The 19,318-nt window shown below is 41.4% G+C and overlaps 1 protein-coding gene across 6 annotated transcripts in view; it reads left to right on the forward strand.

Moving 5' to 3' along the window:
- The window catches only part of rps6ka1 (ribosomal protein S6 kinase a, polypeptide 1), a 229,046-nt gene that overhangs the window by 121,438 nt on the left and 88,290 nt on the right, over window positions 1-19,318 (forward strand). The window contains exons 1-2 of one of the 6 annotated variants that reach the window (XM_068011447.1): window positions 1,500-1,601; window positions 2,771-2,824. The exons of 1 other annotated variant lie outside the window; for it this stretch is intronic. In XM_068011447.1, coding sequence (XP_067867548.1) covers window positions 1,560-1,601; window positions 2,771-2,824 — 96 coding nt within the window. In that variant the 5' untranslated portion in view covers window positions 1,500-1,559. Of the gene's footprint in view, window positions 1-1,499; window positions 1,602-2,770; window positions 2,825-15,803; window positions 16,045-19,318 lie in introns of those variants that run through there. 4 more of the 6 variants (XM_068011445.1, XM_068011448.1, XM_068011443.1 and 1 more) reach the window with 4 other exon arrangements.

The following is a 19,318-nucleotide window of genomic DNA, read 5'->3' on the forward strand; positions in this document are numbered from 1 at the left end:
ACCAAAAACAGATTAATTGCTCATTTCACTTGTTACTGTTTGTGGGACTTTGCTGCATGCAAATTGACCCTGAACTAGCGCACACACATGGCCACTAAACAACAGCATCAATTGTAATGAATTGGCGAGGAGGTACTTTGGGATATTCTGAGGATGTGAAAGGTGCAAGTTGTATTTCTTCCTTGTGTTCTCCATTAGGTCAGAGTGAAAATTAGAAGGGGTATGCCCTCGTCTTTACGTTCACACATTAATAGCAGCCAAATGGTGCAATTCGGAATAGATCTTTAATTCATTATCTCGGGCTGGGCAGATAATTGCTGAGTTTTTGTGGGGAGCAAGTCCCCAAATGTGTGGTGTCATTGACAGTGATTTGCTTACTCTGTAAGTGGACACTGATGAGGTAGAGGGGTACTTTAAAGGGGGCTTTTTGTAATATGAACATTCACTCAGCTGTTAATAATTGGGGTTCTGACTCATTGTGTAGTCAACTGTTCATAAATAACTTTAGAAGCAGAAAAAGTCTCTGCTCCAAGAATATGACTGCTTCATTCGCTTACCAAATAAAGATGATGATGGAATTGGAGAATAAAAGTGTCATGAAAAAAGAAAATAACTGCAGAGCTCATTGAGTTTTTTTTAATCAGAGATGGGTATAGGTATTACGTTTCAAGAATCATCACAGTAGTATTTGGTGATCTTCTGAAAATGGATGTACAGCACTGTTTCTTGTATTGTCACAGCTTCCTGGCATTTTATTTTTCCAGTGGAAGTCAAGACTCCTGAATACAATGATACATTTTAATATATAGTATATTTGTATGGGCCTCTTGGTATTCATGCATTGGGATTGCATGACAACAATCTTTTGAAGTTTATGATCTATGGTGAGCACTGGCTTTGAGTGCTTGAACAGGAGTAAAACTACATTTTGATGAAAGTAGTAGGTAGTGATGTAGGACCTGATTACAAATCTTTTCACCTGCTCTACATTGTAATTGGAGGACCGCAGTATACCTACTCTGGTGCAAGAGGTCCTCAATAACACTGAAATTAGTGTTCATTTGTGATAGAAAGCAGTTATAACATTGTTTCAGTCTATTTTAGAGGCCTTATGGCATTTACACTGAATTCTGCAAGTCCTTGAAGACTGTTTGAAACTTTTGCCAGAAGTATATAAATTAAAAATTTACAGGCCAAAAAGATTCTCTTTTCTCCCACTGCCCCTTCATCAAAATACTGACACATTTTACTGATGAGCAGCAGGAGCCAGAGAATTTCAGGTTTCCTAGAAAGGGCTTAATTAATTGGCTGGAAATTTTTGATTGCTAGTGGGTAAAAGCACAGCTTTTGGAAGCTGAGCTAGTTTAGTCAAAATCAGGAGTCATTTCAATGAAGGAACTAGTGCTTAGTATCGGAACTAGGTGGTGAGCATTATGAGTGACCATTGTGGTTTTTGCAAGGAAATTGCATAAGACCCTGAGTAAAAACTGAAGTTTAACTTTTGCGATGTTACTGTGGCTGCATCACAGACAGGGCTAGCTGTCACCAGCTGGTACAGTATGCTGAAGACATTGTTTGACAGTAAAACCAGGTTACGAGAGGCAAGTCTTTAGTTCTTGATTATGTTAAGAATTCAATCTTAATCTTATACTGCAAATAGTTGTACGCAATTTTGACTGCTGTGGTAGTTTTTTTTTCACTTCAGGAAAGATTAGTTCCATCTGTGAAAAGTGTTTGCCATATGCACAGAAATGTTTTTATAGAGACTTATTTGTGTCTGTCTCTCTTCTGTAAAGTGGAGCTGTGCAAGATCGGAGAAGATGGCTAATCTTTGAGATGTCAACCTTAATAAGTGACAGCTTTTCAACTAAGGCCTCCCATCTGACCCAAATTACCCAAGCCCTGCTTCATCTCCTGTTCTAAGAGGCATTTGGACATAACACAAAATGTAACCATTCTTAAATTATTTTTATGGCTTTCTTAATGATTGTGTTGGTAAAGGCCTCTCTCAGAGTAAAACTGATCCAAACAGAAAAGCAAGGCTCCAATTTTAAACTCCAGTTTGTGCTGAGTTAACTGATCTTAGCTGGGGCTACAAGTGTCTTCACCACTCCCGGAGTAGGGATGGGAAAGACAGCTAGGATTCCTGCCACTGATTGTTATTCAGTGACCCCTGTGATGTACTGTACGGTTGACTATCTTGCTAACGCATGAGGTATGGCCACATAGGCAAAGTAACAGAGGGTAGCTGATGCCTATGGAACTGTAGTGCACCACATGTTTCTGGCTCCAAGTGAAGAGAACATTGGGGAGGAAATGGAAGAACATTCCTTTACAATCTGCTTTGGCAACTATTGCTTGCATAAGTTATCAAATTAGAGTGATGTTCTAATGTAAATTTATGGGATCATTTGTTATAATTAGCTGGCTAATGTAAATTAAAAACAAAAGTCCAGGTGACTCTTCCAGTAATTCACTGTAATTTCTTAGCTTTTACTTTTAATGTTGTTGTTGTAATATCACATCATGCTGCATGTGGCTGAAACTAAGAAAGAGCTGCATAGTGTGGCATCTCAAGATTCTGGTACTATCAGTGAGCAAAGGAAGGAAATGTGTGTAGAGTTGACAGAGGGCAGTACAGCAAAACTAGGATCGCCCAAAATGAGGTAAAACCTTCATTTTTATTAAGAGTCAGGAAGAATATTGGTTAATTTGAGGGATGTGTGATCATCTAAATTACATGTATTTTATTTTATAACTCTTAATCTAGGCAAAATCAGAAATCACGTGGATAGAAAAGGACTTTGCCTCATTAAAGTGTAAGGTAAGATGTTGACACTTGCCATGCACGTCCTCTTTCTAATCTTGCTGCACTGCATTGCCTTGCTTGGCAGATTGCCCACTAATTGCGTCTAAATGGAAGGTTCTGGTCCCACCTTTCCTCTTGGGCTATGGTCCAACCTGTTAACTAATTTATATTCAGTTTTGTTAACTTTGTATTTGGTGTATAACCCAGTAATATATTTTTGTCCTCTTGCATATTTCTTTGCAAACCTGCACAGATTCTGTTTTGTAAATTGACAATCTCTCTATGCACTTTTGTGCACAACAGGATCTCCATGATCAACAGGTTTGAAATGTATGCACTGTACATATCTAAAATAATTGCTGTTGGAACTTCAACTATACATATAAAAACCTGGCAGCAATGAGCCCAAACAGCAGCAGTTAATCTGTGTCCCTTTCTGTTGATGAAAGTGATCCAAAATCTTTCATGTACTTTAACCAATTAGCAGTGTGGGTAAAACCAATTAGTTGGATTATACATCCTGTAGAATGCATTATTCACAGACATTTTTTTTAAATTTCCAAAATGTACTTTATTCATAAAATCTGTAAAAAAAAAAAAAAATACATTACAAAACAGTTCCAAAAAGCACAAAGTCAAACAAAACAAAGTGCAAAGGAGATCAGTGAGTTGCCTCACAACCCTTCCAATTCATTTGACATGCCATGTACATTTTACAACAAATATTTTCTGGCTACAGTTCGAGGGGTTTTCCATGGATCCAGCCCCTCAGTTCACCTTGGTGGAGGGGACCTTACACAGTGGTGTTGCCCCATTGAGCCTTTGCCGCGGCTGCCCTAGCTTTAGTGCGACCCTCAGCACATAGTCCTGGGAGCACTTTTTTTAATTTCCAAAATATACTTTATTCATAAAATCTGTAAAAAAAAAAAAAATACATTACAAAACAGTTCCAAAAGACACAAATCTCTCCTTGTCCTTCTCAACCTGTCTGCAGCCTTGACACAGTTGATCACGCCATCCTCTTCCAACCCTTCTTCACCGTCAAACTGGGTGGGACGGCACTTGCTTGGTTCCATTCTTATCTATCTAATGTTAGCCAGAGTATCGCTGTTGGTGGCTTTTCTCTCATTCCCACACAGCTGCCTCTGGTGTCCCCCAAGGAACTTTCCTTGGCCCCCTCCCATTTCTCATCTACATGCTGGCCCTCGGCGACATCATCCAAAAATACAATGTCAATTTCCACATGTACACTGACAACACCCAACTCTACCTCACCATCACCTCTCTCAATTCCCCTACTGCTTATCTGACATCCAGCACTGGGGAAGACTGAATCCATTCTCATTGCTCCCTTACCACCGATTCCATCCCTCTCCCTGGCAACTGTCTGGGGCTAAACCAGACTGTTTGCAACCTTAGTGTCATATCTGACTCCGAGATGAACTCTCAACCACATCTCCATGCTGTCACTAAGACTGCCTATTTCCACCTTGTGACAATGCCCATCTCCGCCCCTGCCTCAGCTCTTCTGCTGAAACCCTCATCCTTGCCTTTGTTACCTCCAGTCTTGTCTATTCTAATGCACTCCTTTTGACCTCCCATATTCTACCCTCTAAACATGAGGTTATCCAAAACTCTGCTGCCCGTGTTCTAACTCGCTCCAAATGCCATGCACCCCTGACCCCTGTGTTCGCTGATCTCCGCTGGCTCCCGGTTAAACAACACCTCCATTTTAAAATTCTCATCCTTGTTTTTCAAATCCCTCTTCACCTCTGTAATCTCCCACAGCCCTCCATTATGTGCAATTCTTTAATTCCAGCCTCTTGAGTGTCCTCAATTTTAATCGCTCCATCATTGGGGATTGTGCCTTCAGCTGCCTAGGCCCTAAGCTCTAAAATTCCCTCCTTACACCTCTCCACCTTGCTTTCATCCTTTTAAGACACTTCTTAAAACCTACCTCTTTGACCAAGCTTTTGGTCATCTGCCCTAATATCTCCTTTTGTGGCTTGGTGTCATTTTGTTTTATAATGCCTCTGTGAAGGACCTTGGGACATTTTATAATGTTAAAGGTATTACATAAATACAACTTCTTGTTGTTGACTCCTACAATAATGCTAGTCACCACTGAATCTTCCAGGTCTGTCCCATCAGTGCATGGATTTATATGTTCCTTGTTTTGATGACATGATTTTCCTTAATGTCATCATTACATATTTGTTCATACCAACATTCTTCCATTGTCTGCCCCACTTTTGGGGTCTCTTTGTCACGCTGTGTTTTCTCATGTTTCATTGTTTCTACTGACACCATTCACTTTAATTTTGAATGACAGGATGATAGCAGTATCAAGTTTTCTTCCCTGTTGACAGCTCTCTAGTGCCTTGCCCAAGTGGGCATTCTTCATGTATAAGGCTAGATGATGAACATCAAGCTGTTCAGATGCAGGGGACATTGCAATCAGGCCTGATTCTATCTACCCCATGCACTTTCCAATGGAAGGTTACTGGATAGGACTCTCACAGAAGCCTTCTGTTTGATCTTCCTGACTTCTGCATCCTGAGCACTCACTAATTATTCCCTCTCTCTAAACCAGGGATGGAAAGTGGAACCTTCGCAGTCTGCATAGCTCAGCACACCAAATAATGCCTTTACTCACTGAACAATCAGGGCAGCTTGAAAAACCTCCTCAAAGGGAATTGATGTCACGAGTTAAACATTGTGACCCTACATGCATTAATTAACATTGTCAATGAGTGATTATTCTCTAGCACTGTTTCTGTTGCCTTCAACATTGCTGCTATTATCCCACCTTCATCAATCATAGTCCCTCCTCCAATCTCTCTTCCCTTTCTAAGGTTTTGACTATGTTGCATCCAAGATCTTTGCCCATTTCTCTTGTAACTTCCTATTCAAGTACCTACAGTCTAGTTTCTGTCAATCTCGACACCGAAACTGCCGTAACCAGTCATGATTGACATCTTCTATGATTGCGGTCATATTACTTTATCCCTCCTCGAACTCTCTACAACATTTTACATGGTTGACCACACCAAACTCCTCTAACCTGTTTTCTGCACTATCCCGTTTCATGAAAAAACCTTTGCATGGTTCCACTCCCACCTGTGCTGAAACCTTCATACTTGTCTTTGTCACCTCCAGGTTTGACTACTTCAACACTTCCTTTGCTAGCTTCCCACTTTTTTGAACTCTATAAACGACAACTTGTCTGTACCTTTACATCTGTTCTGACTCTCAAAAAGTCTCTTTTCATCATCTCAGTCCTTGCTGGCTTACCTTTGTTCCCATCTCCAAAGCCTAAAGTTAGAATCCTTATCCTTGTCTTTAAATCCTTCTATAGCCTCCATATCTTCCTTCAGTCCTACATCCCTCTGAACTCTTTGTTCCTCTGTCTTTGGTCTCTTGTATATCTTCCTTCCTGTTAGCAACACAACCTTCAACTTCATGCTTCCTTCATCTCTCTACCTTGTCCTTTAAAGCCTGCTCAAAACACAACTCTTGGACCAAGTGTTTGATCAAGCCTGCTGATCCCTTCTTTTCTGGCTTTGCTTTCCATATTCCTTCTGTGAAGTGCATTGGTACTTTTTTTATATGTTAAATGCACAATATGAATGGAAGCTGTGGTGATGGGGGTAGTTGTTGGGTTTGACCCTCCTCAACAAGGTAATCTGTAATAATCTCCATGGTCTAAATGGACTGTTTTTGGCTCCATGTTTTACTCTTCAATCTCTGATCACAATTCTGTGTATGTTACTAGCTGTTTGATTAGTTCTTGCCTGTTTTAAGAGTTTGGAGTAAGGATTTTTGCTCCCCATATTGCTTTTAAGGCCAGCAGTAATGGGGAAAATTGATGGAGATATTATTACGGTGCAATTTATTGTTTAAATTGTTTCATTTTGATCTTTATATGTGATGTCTCTAACTCCTCATTAGAGTATAGAATTGAACTTGTATTCTGCACTGCAGCTCCACTCTTGAGTGGAGCCCATTGGAATATAGAGTCATAGAGTCACAGCACTGAAACAGGCCCTTCGGCCCACCAAGTCTGTGCCGACCATCAACCATCCATTTATACTAATCCTACATTAATCCCATGTCCCCTACCACATCCCCACCTTCCCTCAATTCTCCTACTACCTACCTACACTAGGGGCAATTTACAATGGCCAATTTGCCCATCAACCTGCAAGTCTTTGGCTGTGGGAGGAAACCAGAGCATCCAGCGGAAATCCATGCGGTCACAGGGAGAACTTGCAAACTCCGCACAGGCAGTACCCAGAACAGAACCCGGGTCGCTGGAGCTGTGAGGCTGCAGTGCTAACTACTGTGTCACCCAATATGTTAGCTAAGGTTTAATATCAGCCAACACGCCAATCCAGTGGATATTATAGTCTGTTGCCTCTTTCAACCAGCCGGAATTAATGCCAGCTCTTTTAGTCTGACGAGTGTCACACTGTGCATTTTCATTAATTTTTTTGAATTAAATCAAATTATTTGCTAGTTGGTCCTGGAAACATTTAGCAAGCACATCGCTCTTAATTACGACAGATCTATAATTACCAGAAAGGCATTGTGAGAGGTAGAGTTACACGGAAAGGAGTCAGCTGATATTCCCTTCCCCCATTCTGTCAAGATGAACAGTCAAAAAAAGGGGAACTGAGACAAAAGACTGACTAAGCGATGGAGAAATGAGCAAAACTGCAATGAATAGGAAATAACCCAAGACTGGAATGGATATAATGTAGGGCTAGCTGGAGCTGTTTTGGGATTACTGAGCGCAAGTGAAGAGGTTAAAGATTTTCCCACAATTGGTTGAGGGAAAATCTTTAACCTGAGAGCATGGCATGAATCTTTGGCTAAACAGTAATCTGTTCCAAACTCATTACCAATTTTTTTTAAGCTGCTTTTCACCCTGTAGCAAGTACTTTTAGGCGAAAGATTTTTTAAAACTAATAATATGTAACTAGAAATTTCTCTTTTTTTAAATTTTTGCTCCTTTGTTTTAGGAGCCACATGTACTGAGTTCTGACACACTGTTGTCACTTACGCAGCTTTGCAACATACTACTAGTGCTTAAATTAGACTAAATTATAGAAATTCTTGATGGTAATTTGTGCTGTTTACAGTGCAAATCATAGTTAATGAAGTGCACTCCTGAACAGGGGATTCACTGATGCAAATAATATTTATAGAATATAAAACAAAAATAGGAACAAAATTCATTTTAAAAAAAAATGTTTCAGTTAAAACTCATTATGCATACCTTGTGCTTGAAAAACCCTCCTTTTGGTGCTTAGCCCCTTCATTGTGTGTTTAAGATCAGACGGGAAAGCGGGTTGGATATATTGGTGCTGTTATGTGAGTACCTTTGCATGGGGTTGGAAATAACTGGTATTGGATGGAATTTGAAATTCAGCAAGTTGTTTTCTGAATTGGGAGTTTGAGACCCCTAGTGAAAATGGGAACGGTGGTAGTGTAGTGGTAATGTCACTGGATTAGTAATCCAGAGTCCAGGCTAATGCTTTGGGGACATGGGTTCGAATCCCACCACGGCAGATGGTGAAATTTGAATTCAGTTAATGAATCTGGAATTAAAAACTAGTCTAATGATGGCCATGAAACCATTGTCGATTGTTGTAAAAATCCATCTGGTTCACTAATGTCCTTTAGGGTAGGAAATCTGCTGTACTTAACTGGTCTGGCCTACAATTGACTCCAGCCCCGCATCAATGTGGTTGACTCTTAACTGCCCTCTGAAATGGCTGCAAAAGCCACTCAGTTGTCAAGGGATGGGCAACAAATGCTGGCCTAGTCAGCGATGCACACATCCCACAAACGAATTAAAAAAAAATTTTTTTGTCTCTCCTGCCTTCAAGTATTTGTGTAATTTACCACCCAATATCAGTTGATACAGTATCAGATGTTAAGGAGATGGGTTTCAGTCCCATTGTATGGGTTCCTGTTGCTTTTATGGGGAGAGATGCTAAAAGTATACAAGCAACAATCCAGCAATAGGAAATAGCCCTTCTTGCCAGATGTGAAGTTAGCACTGATCTGTTTGAGGAAAGAACTTGGTAGAATGTAATTTGTGAACTTTTGTGGTCAGATTTACAAACTCACTGTTTCTTAATGTGCCTTCAGCAACATTGGCTCCAGCAAACAATTTTAGCTGGTTTGAAAACAAAAGTCTTGTGATAATACCATTGTAACATCAAGTAAATATCCAGCTCTGAATTTTCTACTTTGATCATCCAGTTTAGGTTTGGCCAGATGCAGAGTAAAGCACCTTCTACTTTGTGTAAGTTTAGGAGAGACTGCTCCAGAATTTTATTTTTTTATTTTATTTGTTTCCTGTAACAGCTATCTCTATGATCTTGTCATTCTGTGCTGGTATGGACAGTTATGTATTGAGTCCTATGATCAGTAGAAACCAGTTTCACACAGAACCTCTGCAGACAGAGGGAACCCTCATTTTATTACTGTTTGGATTCAAACTCTGTTCCCAGGTGTGAAGGAACAGATTGTATAACTCACTACATTATTCTTTCCTGCTGCTAGTTCATTTCTAAACTTGAGTAACCAAATAAGCCAGGTAAACGTTGCTCTCATGGGTACATATCATATCTCCCTGCAAGTGTAATCCTGGTGTCTTGACATAGGCAGTAGAATGTGAGCAGTTTTTCAGATGAAGTGCCACGGGACATTTTATTATGTTAAAGGTGCTACATAAATATAAGTTGTTGTTGAATTAAGCCGACTGGAAAATCCCAGTGGTACCATTTGCGGCAATGTTTGACCATGTGGGTTCTTTTAAAAATCAAATGATTGCAAAATAATTTTGGGGTGGAGAATTCTGAGGTTTTATTTTCTTTAGGGTTGGGTAAGCATTAAATCATGAGAGATGATGGACTGATCAAGGGAAAAGTGTACGAGGGAAGAAGTAATGCTATATTAGCACTGAGACATAGGAACAGGAGTTCATCCGTTTGAGCCTATTCAGCCATTCAGCCATTGATTCATATTCCTTGATACACTGACAACAAAAATCTGTCGAACTCATTTTGAAAATTTCAGTTGACCCAGCCTCCACAGCCTTTTGGGGAGGAGGTTCCATATTTTCATTCCCCTTGGTGTGAAAAAGTGCTTCCTGGTTTAACTCCCAAATGGCCTAGCTCTAATTTTAAGTTTCTGTCCTCTTGTTCTGGATTCCCCCAGAAGAGGAAATAGTTTCACCATCTATCCTATTGAATGCCTTTATGCAAACATGCAAAATAGACAGTCAAGAAAAAGCCAGCTGATCCATAAAGCCTGCCTCACATGCTGTGATGGCTGCAGCAACATGACCCAAACACCTTCTGCTCCCCTCCCTACCCTCCTGCACCATCCCCCAGTCATGTAATCTCCTCGAGGAACCAAACAAAAACAAGGGGGGAAAAAACCTGGAAAATTCCTCTCTGACTCCCTCATATGGTCAAAACCAGTCCAGCAAATCAAATGGACCACTTCCTATGTGATGTACTCTCTGTCCCAATCAGAAACCGGCCAATTTGAACATAGTTAGGTCCCGCATACAGCAATGAGATAATGACAAGAATATCTGTTTTAGCGATGTTGGTTGATGGATAAGTGGGGAGAACTCCCCCGCCTTTTCAAAAGAGTGCTATGGGATCCTTTACGTCTACCTGATAGGGCAGGTAGTGCCTGGGGTTAACGTCTCATGTGAAAGACAGCTCCTCCAACATTGCAACACTCCCTCAGGACTACACTGGGTGCATCAGCATGCATTTGCTGCTCACATTTCTGCAATGGGACTTGAACCCACAACCTTTTGACTTTGAACGAACAAAGAAAATTACAGCACAGGAACAGGCCCTTCGGCCCTCCAAGCCTGCGCCGATCCAGATCCTCTATCTAAACCTGTCGCCTATTTTCTAAGGGTCTGTATCTCTTTGCTTCCTGCCCATTCATGTATCTGTCCAGATACATCTTAAAAGACATTATCGTGCCCGCATCTACCACCTCCGCTGGCAACGCGTTCCAGGCACCCACCACCCTCTGCATAAAGAACTTTCTACGCATATCCCCCCTAAACTTTTCCCCTCTCACTTTGAACTCGTGACCCCTAGTAATTGAATCCCCCACTCTGGGGAAAAAGCTTCTTGCTATCCACCCTGTCTATACCTCTCATGATTTTGTACACCTCAATCAGGTCCCCCCTCAACCTCCGTCTTTCTAATGAAAATAATCCTAATCTACTCAACTTCTCTTCATAGCTAGCACCCTCCATACCAGGCAACATCCTGGTGAACCTCCTCTGCACCCTCTCCAAAGCATCTACATCCTTTTGGTAATGTGGCGACCAGAACTGCACGCAGTATTCCAAATGTGGCCGAACCAAAATCTTATACAACTGTAACATGACCTGCCAACTCTTGTACTCAATACCCCGTCCGATGAAGGAAAGCATGCCGTATGCCTTCCTGACCACTCTATTGACCTGCGTTGCCACCTTCAGGGAACAATGGACCTGAACACCCAAATCTCTCTGTACATCAATTTTCCCCAGGACTTTTCCATTTATTGTATAGTTCACTCTTGAATTGGATCTTCCAAAATGCATCACCTCGCATTTGCCCGGATTGAACTCCATCTGCCATTTCTCTGCCCAACTCTCCAATCTATCTATATTCTGCTGTATTCTCTGACAGTCCCCTTCACTATCTGCTACTCCACCAATCTTAGTGTCGTCTGCAAACTTGCTAATCAGACCGCCTATACTTTCCTCCAAATCATTTATGTATATCACAAACAACAGTGGTCCCAGCACGGATCCCTGTGGAACACCACTGGTCACACGTCTCCATTTTGAGAAACTCCCTTCCACTGCTACTCTCTGTCTCCTGTTGCCCAGCCAGTTCTTTATCCATCTGGCTAGTACACCCTGGACTCTATGCGACTTCACTTTCTCCATCAACCTACCATGGGGAACCTTATCAAACGCCTTACTGAAGTCTATGTATATGACAGCTACAGCCCTTCCCTCATCAATCAACTTTGTCACTTCCTCAAAGAATTCTATTAAGTTGGTAAGACATGACCTTCCCTGCACAAAACCATGTTGCCTATCACTGATAAGCCCATTTTCTTCCAGATGGGAATAGATCCTATCCCTCAGTATCTTCTCCAGCAGCTTCCCTACCACTGACGTCAGGCTCACCGGTCTATAATTACCTGGATTATCCCTGCTACCCTTCTTAAACAAGGGGACAACATTAGCAATTCTCCAGTCCTCCGGGACCTCACCCATGTTTAAGGATGCTGCAAAGATATCTGTTAATGCCCCAGCTATTTCCTCTCTCGCTTCCCTCAGTAACCTGGGATAGATCCCATCCGGACCTGGGGACTTGTCCACCTTAATGTCTTTTAGAATACCCAACACTTCCTCCCTCCTTATGCCGACTTGACCTAGAGTAATCAAACACCTATCCCTAACCTCAACATCCGTCATGCCCCTCTCCTCGGTGAATACCGATGCAAAGTACTCGTTTAGAATCTCACCCATTTTCTCTGACTGCACGCATAATTTTCCTCCTTTGTCCTTGAGTGGGCCAATCCTTTCTCTAGTTACCCTCTTGCTCCTTATATATGAATATAGAGGTGAGTACTGCCACAGCTGACACTCTGCTCTAAAGTAAATAGACCAAGGTCCTTAAATCTATCTAAGTCGTTGAGATTCTTTGAACTAGGAATCATTCTTTTGGCTCTCATTTATCTTTTAAACACTTGCATTATTTTAAAATATTTCATTTACCAAGATTGTCAGTCAGCTTAATATTTAAAGTCTATAGATAATCCTTCCCTATGTTATGAACACTGGACTTCGTAATGAATGCTGGACTTTGCAACATGATTGTTTTAAAAACTTTTTGTTTTTTAAAAGTTTAAGATGGCGTTAGCTAAGTCTTGGTTACCAAGACAATAGCGATATCTTGGTTACCAAGACAATAGAGAACACAGGTCAAAGACGTTTTTGAAAAAAAAACCAGAGACTGCAAGGGTATAGCACCTAAAGAACAATGGGTTTCACCCTCCCAGACTTTCAAAACGTAAAAGGGGAGCTAGTGATTCTGAGAATGCAAATGTACATGGCAGCTGCTGAAACCAGGTTTGTGGACTTTGCAAATTGGAAAAGGACAATGAGCTATTGACTTGTGATTCCAGATGTACTAGATTTTCTGAAGGCAGACAGGATGTAAGAAAGGGAACCAGCCGTTGCAGCCTCGGGAGAGGCTGTAAGAAAGGAAGACAACCAGCAGTGGCGGCCTCAAAGGGAGAGAGAGTGTCCACCTGCTCTCAGAAAAAACTGATACAGCGGAAGGCTGCGAAGACTTGAACTTGATTTGAAAATTGAAGTTTGCAGCGAAGATGATGACCAGCAGGATCACCGGGAATCACCGTATTCACGGATGTCCAGGTCAAAAGTGCTTGGAGAAGTGAGCGAAGAGGAGAACATTTACTTTGCAAAAGATCTGGAATATCCAACCCATTGCAACTGGGAGGAGTTGGGGACTTTTAACTGCAAAGATTTCACCATCAAAGAGGACTATGTAATGTAGAAGTATGGTGTGAGGGTCTCAAGTGTTTTAATAAATAAAGAAATTACCTTTCTTTGTAATTTGGAGTATCAGCTTCTTACAAAGTATTATTTGTTTAATGGGGATTTCTTTAAGTTTAGCTCTAATAAAAGTCTTAAAATATGAAATCTTCTGTAATTCTTTAAATTGGTCTGGGGGTTCATATCTCGTATTTTAACGTTAGTGGTCTCACTGAGGTCGTAACACCTATTACAAAATGTTTGTACAAAAACTGTACAAACATTCACTACAGTCATTATGTAGAGATATTTTGTAATGACTCTAAATGCTGTTGCATCAGATCTAGGTGTCTATTGCTTGATTCATGTTACTGTTGAGCATGTATAAGATATCAAAAAATTGACCATGTAGTTAATAGTGAGGAGGATAGCTGTAGGCTGCAGGAAGATATTGATGGACTGGTCAGGTGGGCAGAGAAGTAGCAAATGGAATTCAACCCAGAGAAGTGTGAGGTGATGCATTGGGGGAGGTCAAACAAGGCAAAGGAATACACGATTAATGGGAGAATACGGAGAGGTGTGAGGAAGTAAGGGACCTTGTAGTGAATGTCCACAGATCCCTGAAGGTAGCAGGACAGGTCGATAAGGTGGTTAAGAAGGCATATGGAATATTTTCCTTTATTAGACGAGATATAGAATATAAGAGCAGGGAGGTTATGCTGGAACTGTATAAATCATTAGTTAGGCCACAACTTGAATACTGTCTGCAGTTCTGGTCACCTTGTTACAGAAAGGATGTAATTGCACTAGAGAGGGCACAGAGGAGATTTACGAGGATGTTGCCAGGACAGGTAAATTCAGCTATGAGGAAAGATTGGATAGGCTGGGATTGTTCTCCTTGAAACAGAGAAGGCTGAGGGGAGATCTGATTGAAATGTACGAAATTTTGAGGGACCTGGATAGAGTGGAGGTGAAGGGCCTACTTACCTTAGCAGAGAGGTCAGTGACTAGGGGGCATAGATTTAAAATGATTGGTAGAAAGATTAGAGGGGAGATGAAGAAAAAAATTTTCACCCAGAGGCTGTTGCGGGTCTGGAAGTCACTGCCTGAAAGGGTAGTAGAGGCAGAAACCCTCAACTCATTTAAAAGGAGTCTGCATATACACCTTAAGTGCCATAACCTGCAGGGCTACAGACCAAATACTGGATGGTGGGATTGGGCTGGGTGGCTTGTTTGTCGGCCGGCGCAGACATGATGGACCAAGTGGCCTCTTTCTGTGCCGTAAATATTCTATGATTCAATGATTTTATGATTTTCTGTCAAGCTACATTGCCCAGGTCTGATTCAACTTTATTCATTTTTGGTCACCAAAATACAAGGGATAATGTTCAAGCCATGGACTTGGCGCAGGGAAGATCCAGAATGCTGGTATCTGGCATCTCAGGATTGAGGGAAGACTAGAAAACTTGAGGCGTTATAGCCTTGAAAGGATGCAACTGAGGGGTGTTGGAGAATTATACAAGATTTGATATGACATCATTTTGATTAATCCAGGACACTACCTCAAGATATGTCAGGATACTAGAAAAAAAGGCATCAATTAAAACTAGGATAAGGAAAGTTTAGAACAGACATCTGTAAAAATCTAATACAAAGAATGACTAGTACTGGGAATGGACCCCAGGTCACCAAGTGAGGCAGTTCAATACGAGAAATGTAATGTTTGCTTCCAAAAAAATGCCTTCAGTTGAGCTAAGTTGCACCAAATGTTTGTTTTCAGGTTTTGCTCATGACTTATACCAGTGTATATGTGGCAGCTCTGCATTTGGACATACAAACGTACATGAGGATCTAACTTTTAATAGAGAAACCAAGGTGAAGGGTCTAAGTTCCCAAAGTTCAGGACACTGCCAAAGTTGAACAAAATAAAAGAGAAAGCCGGGTAAATTGGCAAATACTGATTAGGTGACAGCAAGCTTGAGTATTTCAACTAGAAGACAGTAGAAAGACTTGGAACATCAGATTTTGCGATGCATATTCTTAACAGTAAGTTGTTGGAAAGCTGAAGGGACGCTTGATTACCTTTGGAGCTTATAACATATTAAAAAGGAACTCTTCATGTTTTTCTTTTTTCAGCCCCTGTAAATAGGAAACCTGCGGTCTTTATTTCTGTTACAAATGTTCGGGTGACTATATTTTTTATGGTGGCATTAGGGTGTCTTTTGCACTTGCTCTTTGCTGCTGCACTGAGTGAAAGCCTTTGTACAGGCAGAAAAAGATCAAATTCGGTGAAATTTGAATTCTGCTTTCTGTCTGGCCAATAGATTCTCTTGAATCTCTGATACTATCTGGATCTGGGGTTTCTGCGCAGGCTACTTCCTTCCTGTGTTACAAGGTAGTTAATGGCTCATTTTAATTTCTGCTGAAACTGTCACATCTTCATGCTCAGTGTGTGTCTATGTGTATGTATGTAGTACAATATGAAGACCATCTCAACAGTCTAAATGGCAAAATTATGGAAAAGGAGCCAAAAAGGTTCAATCTCCGCAAGATATTTTCAATTAATCGACGCAAAAAGTGTGAACCTGAAATCTGCAATTTGGACTCATCAAACTGTATTCAGGTACTTATGTGTCTATTTGTGAATACATTGCTGCTGGTTAGATTAGATACAAGGATGTTGGAAAATATTGTTTTGTGTTTGTAACTAAAGTGATGTCACATTTAAGCAGCAACTTCTACCAAGATTGTGGTGTTCTTAGGCACAGATTCAGACAAGTGAAACCAATGATGTTACAGGGATGCTTGCTTTTAGGGGGAGCAGTACTGGTCATGCTCTGTGTGATGGGAGGGTAGGGGTACTGATTGTATTGTGCTTGATGAAGTAGTGGAAGGGCTGGTCAAGGGACATTGTGGGATGTCACACAACATTGCATGCTCTGAATAAGTTTTGAGCTTTCAGTGGCAGTTGATCCTGAAGCTTCAATGTAAAAGTGGCTGCATTGTAGCTGCTGGAACTTGTCAGGGCTCCATGATGCACTTAGTTGCTGTTTAGTGGCTGAAACCACCTACTGCACGTAGTCTCACTAGTTTTTAGTTAATTGCAGGTGAGTTTAGGGAAAAAGGGAATTTGTGGTGCTTGACCAATTTTGGGGAGGGAACTGGAGGAAGTGCAGCATGGAAGAAATGCATGATTGTCATAGGAGTTCCTATGATGTAGGGGGAGGTAAGGCAAGAATTTTTAACAGCCAACGGTCATCTACTTAATGTAAATCTAGATTACAGTGTTCGTTCATATACAGGAGATTTCACTCTATTACCTATTGCTTTCAAGACGAAATTCTGAAAAATTCTCCTTTGAAAGCTTTCTCTATGCTTATTCACTTGTGGAGGTTATGAGCAGGATTTTCCCTGCAGGCTTCTGAACCCTGCTGTCAGGCTCAAATGGGTGACAGAAGCCCCCAATGTGTGGGCAACAGTTGCTTGATGTGATTTTCCCCAGAGTGACCAGTTAATCGTCACAGGGTGGGCTTGTCTTCCAATTAAGGATGGCGGGTGGGCTCTCAAAGCAGGAGGGCCATTCTGAGGCCTTCCAGCCTGAAAGTAGCAGTAGCATGCAAAGAAGGGTAAGTGGGGCAGAGGGTGCGCTTCAACATGGAGGTGCGCTCTCTCCAACATTTTCAATTTTAAAACAAAATGGCTTTTGCAATTAGGTCACCATTGTGGGTGGGGGGAGCCTCTTTACAGGTTGGACTGTGGCTGATTTTTAAAATTCTTTCATGGTATGCGGGCGTCACTGGCAAGGTCAGCATTTGTTGTCCATCCTTGCCATTGACGACTGAGTGGCGTGTTAGGCTATTTCAGAGGGCAGTTAAGAGTCAACCATATTGCTGTGCATCTGGAGTCACATTTAGGCCAGACCATGTAAGAAAGGCAGATTTCCTTCCCTAAAGGACATTAGTGAACCTGATGGGTTTTTACAACAGTTGGTGGTAGTTTCATGGCAACATTACTGAGACTAGCTTTCAATCCCAGATTTTTAATATTTAATTGACCCTGCACCCAGGCAGGTAGGCAGGGCCTCTAAGCTTGCCTGGAATGCCGGCCCCTGGTCTGCAGTCAGGAGGCGGCCTCCAGGCAGCTAAAGTGGGTCCTGCTGCTGGCGGGAACCTGGAGGCCAACTGGAAAATTCCAGTTGGCCTGCTTTAATTGGTCTTGAGGGATCTTTAACAAGCCTGCCCCCACCCCCAACCCCACTCCCTCGCCCTGCCCTCTGCAGGATGGAGTAGGGGAACCAGCATGCCCGCCACAGTGTTATTTTTAGCATCCGCCTGCCTCCACCCCCGGCCCCCGCAGGGGCTAGAAGTCCAGCCTTATGTTTCAGTTTGACTCAGAGGTGTCATTCTCGCCTTGGATAAGAAAATTATTGGTTGAAATCAGACTCTAGGATCTGAGAGGCTAATCCAAGCTCACTCCTTTTTGCAGACCAGAGACATTGAGATCGACTGTAGTACCTCAGATGCCACATTGTTAACTCAATACAAAGAACTATATAGAATCTATAGCACAGAAACAGGCCATTCAGCCCAACTGGTCCATGCCAGTGTCTTTGCTCCACATGAGCCTCCTACCCTATTTCATCTAACACTATCAACCTATCCTTCTATTCCTTTCTTCCCATGTGTTCCCCTATGCTATTTTCCTCAACTACTCCTTGTGGTAGTGAATTTCATATTCTAACCACTCTGAGCAAAGAGGTTTCTCCTGAACTTTCTTTTGGAATTATTAGTGATCATCTTATATTTATGGTCCCTAGTTCTGGTCTCACCCACAAGTTGAAACAACTTCTCGACATCTAGCCCATCAAAACCTTTCATAATCTTAATCAGGCCATCTCTCAGTCTTCTTTTCTGGAGAAAAGAGCCAGAGCCTGTTCAATCTTATCTGATGGGTTTAACCTCTCAAATATGTTATCTTCCTTGTAAATGCCTCAGGATTTTATTTACACCCCCAAAGTCTTGTGTGAAAGTGCAGTACCTCCTGAAATTTCAAAACATGGAGGGGAAAGGAGGAGAATTCAGTTTACAGATGCATAGCTAGGAAGCAGCAATTCACCATTAACTAGTTGTGATACAAGGGGCAAAATTCAATTCTTTATTAAAATCACGTATAACTCCTGATCTTGAATTTTTAGAATTACTATCTTAGGGTTTCCCCTCTGATGGCTTAATGGTAGGTGGTATGCTATTAACCCACAGTCTCAGGTTCAGTCCCAACTTTCAGTTGAGTAATATGATTGAGTTGGGACAGAAATCTAGGTGCTCTTCGTCACAAGTGACCCCTGCTTGGAGTATATGTGTGAACATCTGGCTAGGAGTGAACCATATTTAATTGCGATGCTATATTCAGTTGGGTAACTAATCAATACCCACAGTCCAAGTTCACAAGTTTAAAAAAAAATTGAGAGAAGCCACCAACTGCAGAACTGTACTCTAGAAGTTATCAGGTTTGGAGAGGGGTGTTAGAGAAAAATGAAATCACTATTTGTGAAGTATTAGTACTGTTATTTCATAGTCTTGATGATGATTCACCAGTATTCATCTCAGCTGAACACTTAAATTGTAGCCTATTAATGAATGATTTGTTTCACATTTAGTCTCACTGTAAAACATTCAACTATACTGTGACCTCCTCTGCTGGGGTGTAATGTTTTTTTGCTGATTGAATCAGCATCAACACATCTACTACCACAACACTCTTGTGTACTGCAATTTCTATATATGTATCTATATATATTTTGACCAAGGTGGGAGAAATGCACTGTTAATTCAGTCCCACTTCTCCACTGGTCACAGCTAATCAATAATTTTTTTCCCACCTACCAAAGAATAGTCAGT

This window comes from Heterodontus francisci, chromosome 31 (genome assembly GCF_036365525.1).
Source record: "Heterodontus francisci isolate sHetFra1 chromosome 31, sHetFra1.hap1, whole genome shotgun sequence".
In the NCBI taxonomy this organism is placed as follows: domain Eukaryota; kingdom Metazoa; phylum Chordata; class Chondrichthyes; order Heterodontiformes; family Heterodontidae; genus Heterodontus; species Heterodontus francisci.